The 9899-nt window shown below is 44.0% G+C and overlaps 1 protein-coding gene across 1 annotated transcript; it reads right to left on the reverse strand.

The window, feature by feature from the left end:
• Nucleotides 1-643: 643 nt before the first annotated feature.
• Nucleotides 644-8130, reverse strand: hoxb8a (homeobox B8a). The gene is made up of 2 exons (XM_074695783.1): nucleotides 7671-8130; nucleotides 644-1114 (listed from the first exon to the last, which is right to left on the reverse strand). Exons 1-2 carry the CDS (start codon nucleotides 8101-8103, stop codon nucleotides 705-707), a joined length of 843 nt encoding a protein of 280 aa, XP_074551884.1. The 5' UTR covers nucleotides 8104-8130; the 3' UTR covers nucleotides 644-704.
• Nucleotides 8131-9899: the final 1769 nt, after the last annotated feature.

Consider the following 9899-nt stretch of genomic DNA (forward strand, 5'->3'; position numbering starts at 1 on the left):
ACACCATCGATCATAAAACGAACTAAAACGATAAACAACAATTAGAGTGTGTAAAAAAGAGACCCGACCTACTAAAACGGCATAAATAGGCAGTTTCATGTTGTTGGAAATTTCATTAATTGCTACGTCATCATCATCATCTTCATCATCATCATTATCATCAATCATTGCCATAACAACAACAACAACATAGAAGTGAGAAGTACAGTAAAAAGTGCACCATCATCTTTTTAACTTAAAAACTATACAGCTGCCAAAGATAAAATTGTTAATGATAAACTTCTAACAATATAGAAATGTTTCCACGATAATTGTTCCACAAAGAAAGGAAGCTATCATTTTTCTTTTTCTTTTTTCTTGTTTCTTTTAAACACTAGAGTAGACTATGTTTGTTTGAGTTGGATTGATCCACCCCCACCCTCAGTGATTTTTTTTAAGTTCACTTTCTTGTTTCACTGCGTGTTTTTTTCTCTCTACAGTCAGCACATGGAGGCGCGAGGCCCCTCCAGTCCGTCAGTAGCCATTTTGAAAACCCAAGTTCCTTCCACCGATTGGATCGTGGAGACAGTGGGGCAGTCCAATGGCCTTAAGTTAGACAAAAACAAGCCCCCCACCCACCCAGCATCACCCATTCTTACCCCATCCTGTCCAACATTTACAGCCCCCCACCCTCTCCCCACCCAGCAGTGTCACCGTCCTCCTCCCTACATTTGCTTCTGTGTCTTCTCACAGCAATCCTCACTCACAGCGCCCTGTGACCCCGCAGCTCCCGCCACGGCTGCAACCGCACCTCCTCCACCTCCTCCACCACCACCTCCTTCTCCAGCTCCTCCTCCGCTCCCATCACCATCCCTCAGCTCCTTCTCCCTCCTCTCCCTCTCCACCGCCTCCTGCTCGCTCTTGCTGCTGGGGAACTTGTCCTTGTTGTTCTCCTTCTTCCACTTCATCCTCCGGTTCTGGAACCAGATCTTCACCTGCCGCTCCGTCAGCGCGAGCGCGTGCGACACCTCGATGCGGCGTTTCCGGGTTAGGTAGGGGTTGAAGAGGAACTCCTTCTCCAGCTCCAGGGTCTGGTAGCGGCTGTAAGTCTGCCGGCCCCGCCTCCTGCCCGCAGCTACTGGGGAGAGATGGGGAGAGAGGAGAGGAGAGACCAGAAGATGGGGGGACATTATTAGAGGCAAATACCTGCTTACATCATCACTTTGTCAAAAGCCAGTCATGCGCCCTACACACACACACACCCTTTATGAACACTAATCCAACCAATGGGACATGAAAGTCTACATTATAAAAAGGCTTATTAGTTAAACCTCCATTATCCATGACTCCACAACAGCAGACAGAGACATCCAAATACAACATGATCACAGTAGTGTAGCACACCATGAGAACTCCAACTGGAACTGTGAGTGCGTTTTATCAGATTGGATAAGATCACTGAGTATGGTACTGTGTCAGTATCACAACATCAAAGAGTATTGTGTTACATCATACTGTGTGGTAACTTTCAAGTGAGTATCTAGTGTTGAGTCATTCTAAGATTGTATTGTATGTAGGGCTGCAGCTATCAAATATTTTAGTATTTGAGTATTCTACTGAAAATCTCATCGATTAATCGGATGAAATACATTTTTGTTTAGTTAAAGAGCAGTTATTTTTCAAATGAAAATTTTTCCCTTTAAGAAATATAATTTTCTGATACAGCATGTCAGTAAGAGCACTTGCTTTGGTAGCTCCAAAATTTGTAAACACACTTTGACACATTTTTTGTGCCTTGTACATCTCATCAAATGTTGCGGACCCAAATGGCACCTGTTTCGTAGAATGACCCATTAGTCTCTACACTCCAGAAAAGAAGCTAGATTTGTTGCTAGTTGCTATTTTGTATAGGAGGTAGCTTGAGGGGTCTGAAAACTCTCTTAATATGGCCTCAGCTCTATTTGAAATACCACTCTTTGATCTGTTTTAGAACCAAACGATTCCTCGAGGAGGAGAAAATTACTCGAGTATTTTTTGTAATCGAGTACCTCGAATCATTCGAGGAATCGTTTCAGCTTTAATTGTATGTTAGAAACAAATCATACTGTAATGCACTGTAATGTATCATATTGTTGTTAATGTTTTATTTTCTATTGTTAAGTAAAGCACAGTATTGTAATCTGCTGTGTTAAGGTGTTTGGTGTCCTATGACATCATGACAGTTTTGTATTTACAGTATTTTGTTGTACCCTGTGGTGTAGTTTTGTACTGTTGTCTGATGCAATATTCTATTATGTGTGGTATAGCGTCCCATGCCATATCATGCAGTGTCTTATAGCATGGCATGGAACTGCAATTTTGATACCTAGGTGACTAACTACAGACAGTCATTTTTCAAAAAAATTCAACACCAATTTTTACAAAAAAATTTGATTGTTTCTTCTTTAGCCCAATGTGTAGAAAAATTAAGTTACAAAAGTACATTAATATTGTTCATTTTTTGTCAATTTAGTATGGCATTCAGAAGAAAGCATCATTTCCAACACATCCACACATATACATGCACGCGCACACACAGAATCCAAATTAAAAAACAAACAAAATCACTGGCATAACCCATGTTTTCAAAACATTTAACAAAATGTCACACATAGATAGACCAAATTGTATAACTGTTCTGGTTTTAAGCATTTAAAAGGTCAGATTTTCTTATAATCTGGATAATATTTTAGCAGTATTGTTTTTATTACGTGATAGTGTTTTATGGTTTGGTATAGTGTTGCAAGACATTGCATCATACTATTGGTGATTACGGAATTATACTGTATGATATGGATATGGAAAAGGAGCACTATCTTATCTTACACTGCCGCTTGGCATTTTGTATGTATTTTATGTCATGTATGAATGCATATATGTATGTTATGCTATGTTATATTATATTGTTGGTATCATATCACATTGTGCATTTCATTACAGTAACTGGTGTGATGTGATGTAATGTATCACATGGTGTTATATCACACTCATTTTCATCACACTGTTGAGTCATGTTGAACGTTATGTATTAACTTGCATCTTAAATGCCATCTTTTGATCTTTTGGAGACCTATTTTCAATGTGTTGATTGATTCAGTGAATTACCCAAAATTTTAACATTTAAGGAGTCCCAAACAAGTTCTGCAGGCCCAGTTTTTTCTTCTAAGGACTTTTCATAAAACTCCAAATACACTAATTTTGTAGATAAACACCAGCTCTGACAAGTTGTAATTTAAGAAGCTTTACAAAAGTTAGTAGTTGGCCATCAATCCATCCTCAGATTTGTTTACTGGTCTTATGTAGTCAACAAACAAAGTCAAACCTTGAGAGTTTGATCCGTTGGTTGTGTTAGGTGTGGGTGTCAGAGGAGGTGAAGCTGACGCCTTTAATTTGACTGATGTAGGAAGGCATTGGTCACACATATTAACGATGACTTCCTTTGTTCTGAGGTTGACTTCACATGGTCACTGTTTGCCTGAGAGTGTGCATGAACGCCGAGCTCTGATCCGTTGGCGCGGATACTGTTTATGTTCCATTTAGACCACATGACATGTAGATTCAAAGGCACGCTGTGATTTATGTCTGTGCAGCCTCTTACAAAATCATGTGATCGTTGTTTTTCTTAAAAGTGCTGGAGAGACTACACTCTGCACTCACTTTCTGACACACACACACACTTCTTCACATTCTTTGAACATAGACCCAGAACAGTAGCAGTAGCAGCTCAACTGAAAAACACATCACCATCAGCCAACTGCAGTCATTATTATCATCTTTTTTATATCCACTGAGCACTTACAGAGTGCCCATGAATATTTGATGCACAACATAAATACATCTGGAGAAAAAACGAAAAAGATGATCATGTTAAGCTGAGGAAGAATCAAGCGACCAATCAACGTCTGAAGATCAGAGGAGACTTTTAATGAAAACTGCTACAAACAGTGACAAGTGGAGATAAAGGACACGTTACTGTGCGTCACTGAGTCTGCTGTTTCTTTGTTTCAGCGCAGGGAGAGCGCCCGGCGCACAGACCCAATATCAAATTCATAAATACTTAATAAACGTACACGAGGTCAGATATCGAGTTTCCTGCACAAACGCTGGACAAGCAGGAGGAGAAATGCCTCTGAGTTAATGTTTTTTTGGCTGCATGTTGAGAACGTGTGATGCAGTGAATCAGACTTTGTAGAATAAAAGATGCACTGAAAAAAAAAGTGATGCTACACCTGAAAGGTGGTAACATTAGTAAATGGAAAGTGAAAAAGTCTGCTATTCCAGATGAATGCGCTGCAGGCTGAGCGTAAAGAAGTATAAATCAGGTCTGCGCATGACCGTCAGGTTCAACTTTAAGGACTTTTCTCCTTTTTTTTGCCTGTTAACATTTGCTCTTCTCTATATTCTGTTTAAATGCAAAAAACTGTCGACGCCTTCTTTTTGTAACTGCTGCGAAAATTAAGTTTATTGTTGTTTGTCAGGGTTAAACTGCGAATGAGGCGCGCAAAGGGAACACACTAGGAATAAATAGATGCGCCCTTTTGTTTCTGATGAAATAAAAGATTCAAGTAGATTTTGACTTGATTTTCTGTTAATTGCGTTTCATTTTCTCTGTGTATATTATTTTTGATTTATCAGTCTACTACGCTGTCCCTCTTACCCCTCAAACACACACAGTGAAGTTACCAGACGATTAAACGACCAAAGAGCGCAGTGACTTTGACTGAGTGCGCCTCGTCTTCTTCTACTCTCCTCTCATGATGTACAGCCTGCAGGTTAAGAGTGAAAAGGGTCCAGAGTGATGGATTTTACTTTTCAGAGTTCTCTGTCTGTCCTGTTCTCCTTGGATTTCCACATTTAGAGTCCATCTTTAGGAAAAGAGCTGCTATTTATGGTAAAACATTCAGAGGAAAGAAGAAACAGCAGCAGACAAGAGGGTCTTTATGGAAATGCGTGAACTTGTAAGTGATGCAAATGTCTTGTGTGTGTTATCTGTCACGGGGCTGGCGCCATGATTTCGTGCTAGCGACTAAAGGGAGGTGGGCGCCACATTCACCGCTGTCACCAGCCGTGAATTAAGGGAAATGGGAAACACTTTCCTGGATAAAATGACAACATGGACGCTTTGATCCAAAGGGTTTCTGACGGAGCAACACACACGGACAATCTAACCCCCCAACCCTGCTCCGTCAGGACTCACACACCTCCATCCACAGCTGAGAGAGATCAAAGAGCTTTCAGAGGAATAAATCCTCAGGTTTGTTTCATCTGTTTGACATTTTTCCTGTTTTATTGTCATCTGAAGGATTAGCTGCTCTTTAGCAGTCTGAGGAAATGAAACAGGCTCCAGGATTATAAACATTTTAAAGAGCTATTACATATGAAACCTTTACAATCCCAATTAAATAAGCCCTAAACAAACGCATGGCTGCTGGCACTTGACATTTTGGAGGATGGAGAAACAAGATTTCCACTCGACAATAGAGGCCAATGAGAGCCGAGGCAGAAGACACTAAACAATTACAGACTTACGTTCATTCTCATGCTTAATCAGATTTAACTTTTTTCATTTGAAGCCTGGAGAGAAAATGATTTATGATTTATTCCAAACCACAGCGGTTAGAGTCGTAAAACGGCTTTAATTCACGAGTTCAGACTCGGATACTAAACCTGCAGCTTTAGGACTCAAGAGGTTTTCAGCACATCTTTCTCGACTGGTGTTGAGGCTCTAATATGAAAGGTGTGGAAGTGTGGAGGAGGAAATACCCCCTTCGCAAGATAAATTATGAAATGTTTCCCCTCGTTAAAGCGGGATTTCAGAGCTAAACGGAGAGGATTACCGCCACGCAGCTGCGCTCCACCCCCCGTGAAACCCACCAAACACCGTTCGCTTTTTCTGCTAATATAACTAATAAATCCTCACAGAGAGCTCCGATAATATCCCATCAAAGCTTACAAGAGCTGGAAGTGCGTGCGTACAAAGCGTTCTCGGACTTCAGCGCCTTGACACGCCTGGTTTCCTGTTTTCACTCCACTTTTCAGCTCCCGGATGATGAGAGCTGCCTGCAACCAGAGCAGTAAACCCCAAGTATACTGTTTGAAATCTATTAATCATGGGACTAATCACTGTCATCGTTGCTACAGAAGAATGAAAGCCCTTAAAAAAAGTCAGGTTTCCAGCCCCGCGCCTGAGTGTGGCCGCTCGTATTTAAAGCTGGGAATGATTTGGAGAGCTGTTACGCGCAGAGGGGAGCGAGGGGGAGACAAGTGTTAGGAAAATACAACAGAGGCTTTAAACGATGTGAATTACAACAGTTCACATCCCGCACAAACAGGTGACATTTAAAACTGAAACACAGGGTTCGCACAAACGCACATATTGCACAAAACAAAGTCACTTTGTTAGAAAACGTGCGCAAATATGAATCATGGATATTAAGATTGTTATCCGGAGCAGGTGGGTCCAGTATCTGTGCTGTATAAAAAAGGAAAAGCAGCTGGAGGTAAAAACAGGGCTATATATTATTTATTATTTATAATTATTTATTATTTTTATTTCTATTTTATGATCATAATCATGAAGCCACAAAAGTCCTGTACAGGCTATGAGCCGTCTGCAGCCCCACTTTGAAAAATACAACCATGAACACAAGCAATAAAGCTCTCTCTCTTCACACACACACACACACACACACACACACACACACACACACACACACACACACACACACACACACACACACACACACAGCACAAAAAAATATGGGTTCAAACAAACTGGGCTGCTATACACGCCAGTTCCCTCTCTGCCTTCAAGTCTGTCTCCCTCACACCAACATGCCTTCTTGCATAATCAGCCGTATTGTGTGTTGGTTGGAGTCATCACTTATCAGCCTGGCCTCCAAATATTGCCAATATTTCTTTTGTAAGAACCTCATTTAACATTTTGGCCCCTGTTCCGTGCTTATTGTGCATCTGTGTGGGCTGAAAACAACTACACACACACACACGTTCACATAGAAGACACTAGAGTCGACATTTGAAGCTCTCTGAATTCCTTGTTGGATGAATTTGAAGGAGCTAAACCTCTGCCACATGCACGGCCTCTGCTTTAACCCTGCAGGGACTCGGCCAACGTGCAGCCAAATATTCCCACAGACCACAGGCAGAGCTGTAGCAAAAACGGCAGTAAAAGTTTAACCCGGGTCAGAGCTACACGTCCAAAACGACTTTCTCCCATCGGCCCTGAGCTCCACTTTTTGGAGGGGGCCCTTCTCCCTTCTCTGCACCCCCTCCTCCAACATCTCCCGTCTATTTTTGTCTGCTCTCCTTTCTTCCCCTCTCCCTGAGCCTCTGCTCCGGCTCCTCTCAGTATATGACCGGGGTAATTAAGCCCTAAAGTCATTCACAAGTTTTGGTGCTGCCAATAAAACCATAAACGTGCTTTTGTCTCCCTCTTTGGCTCTAATAGCTTTGCGGAAATTGCTGCTTTTAAAACTACTTTTCCAACTTTCTTCCACTGTCTCCCTCAACATTTTGTATCTTCACCTCCCGCAGGAGCAGCAGCTCCCAGCTTCTCCGTGAACACTCACCACTGAGCTGGAAAGAAGATTGGACTGAAAGAGAGAATAACCTCTGTGGCTCTGTTTCCTCACCTTGCGGCCTCATCCAGGGGAACAGCTGCGTCGGTGAAGGGCTCTGCTCGGTCCCGTCCGCGTCCTCTCCGCTGAGCACCGGTGCACCTCCCAACTTACAGTCGCTGTACTGGACCAGATCCGCGTCCTGGGCCCCGAAAAGCGTCTGCCGCTGCAGGGCGTCGTATCCGTAGAAGTTTCCGGGCTCGCCGTGGCATGTGACCGCACAGGGGCTCTGCTGGTACGGGTTGCTGGGCAGTGTGGAAGCGCTGTGGTGGTAGAAGTCCTGGATCTGCGGGGCATGCTGGAAGGTGGCGCCGGAGCCCGGGCCGTACACCACGGTGGGCCGGCTGCCGGTCAGGTCCTGCGCGAAGCCGCACTCGTAGTAGTTAGGACGTAACGAGTCTCCGCTTTTATATTTGGAGAAGAGCGAGTTGACGAAATATGAACTCATCTTAGTGTTTCTGTTTACAGTAGTTTCAGTGAGGGTTCAGCAGAGTCACAGAAAGGCTGGAGGAAGCGAGCAGCGGCTCGTGTTTTCCTTTTTTCTGCTTCTCTCGCGCGCTGTGAGGCAGACAAACACCGACACACTGGCACGCGGAGGGGAGGGAGACAGAGAGCGCGAGGCGAGTCTGCCGCCGGTGTCGGTGACCGTTGTTGTGGTGTTTCCCTCGCGGCCACAGTGACGGACGCGCTGTGTAAGTAGCGGCAGCGGCAGCCGAATGGAACAGAAACAACCACAAACACCACAACAACAACAACAACAATTACAGCGATTCCATAAAATCTCCAACGAGGAAGAAGAAGAAGAAAAGGAGGAGAAAGGAGGAGAAGAAGAGGGAGAAGTTGAGGAGGAAGGGCTCCTGCGCATCACAATTCCGGTCTTCGCGCTGTAAGCGGAGCCCTGTCGCGCTCTCAAACGGCTTTTCCGTGATTTACTCCTCTGCAAATGAGTTGTTTCATATTTTTTCTCCCTCTCTTGCTCTCTCTCTCTCCTCTCTCTCTCTCTTCGGCTCTCTATCACGCGCGCTCTCCCCCTCTTTCTCCCTCTCTCCTCCTGGCCCCGGTGTGTGCTGGTGTGTGTTGGTGTGTGTGTGTGTGTCGGTTTCAGGGATAATTTGCATCTATTATCAGCTCTTCATCCCATTGGCTTCTCCACGCACACAGAAAAACGTGCACCAGTGCCCACACACACACACACACACACACACACACACACACACACACACACACACACACACACACACACACACACACACACACAGACACACACACACACAAACAACACTTTTTTCTCCCTTTTTTTGCGCTCGTGCACGCACGCGCCTGTAAGCTTATAGATGATGGTCCCGTCTCGTGGAGCTCCTCGCGCCAGAGATAATGCAAAGAGAGAAAATGAGAATGAAGAAAAGGAGAAGAAGAGGAGGTGAAAGAAAGAATAGGTGCACCATCAGGGGGAGGAGGAGGGGGGTAATGAGAATTCTGCCGCTTTGCATCTGATCAACTGAACACACACACAGCAGCTACTCTTCTCCATCCAAAGCAGAAAACAGATAGATTTTTTTTTCTACTTCAAAGCTGAGATTGAGGTCGGGTGTTGATGGCGCTGAAGGCTGTGAGGGAATGGGGGAGGGTGGGGTGTATTGCATTACATCGTTGAGAGCATCCCTCTCATTAATTGCTCTTTCTCATTTCTCCCTCCAAATCCTTAAAGGAGAGAGTGCGCGGAGTGAATGAGGCCCGAAAATGTCAGCGAGCCTGGTGGAGAGAGGTTAACAAACACCGAGGAGAGTGGGGGAGAGAGTGGAAGGGTAGTGCTTCCTAATTGGTATTGGTTTTAACAAGTACTAGTCTATAAATGTAATTGAGTTTTAAAACCAGCTCTTGTCTTCATTTCTAGTCTGATCAGAATGAGACGCGCCGGGCACACGCTCTCTGATCATCGTATACTTTTATAAATATGATCTCCATAAACATGTGAGGAGGACTGGGGAGGTAATAGGCTCAGAGAAAGTGGCTGTAAACGCTTTAACAAACTATAAAGCTCCATAAAGCGGAGGGGCAGTGTTTGCTTGTTTACGTCCCGGCAGCAGAGAAACAAAACGGGATGTTTTACGACGCGCCCTTTGCGCGACCGGAGGCCGTAAACGCCTCATTCTCGCCGGTATTTAAGTGTCATTTTCTGCATGCTTTCCATACGTTTGTATTCCTTCCTGTTGAGGTATAAGCTGAGGGAGTTGGGGGGATTTT

The sequence above is a fragment of the Halichoeres trimaculatus genome, unplaced genomic scaffold, assembly GCF_033239565.1.
Source record: "Halichoeres trimaculatus isolate MK-OKI-2021-1 unplaced genomic scaffold, fHalTri1.1 fHalTri1_scaffold_20, whole genome shotgun sequence".
NCBI lineage: Eukaryota > Metazoa > Chordata > Actinopteri > Labriformes > Labridae > Halichoeres > Halichoeres trimaculatus.

Coding starts and splice junctions, on each gene's coding strand:
- hoxb8a (XM_074695783.1), bottom strand. CDS start 8,103: ATGAGTTCATATTTCGTCAACTCGCTCTTCTCCAAATATAAAAGCGGA. Junction 1,115..7,670: donor CCCCTGGATGAGGCCGCAAG/GTGAGGAAACAG, acceptor TCTCCCCAGTAG/CTGCGGGCAGGAGGCGGGGC.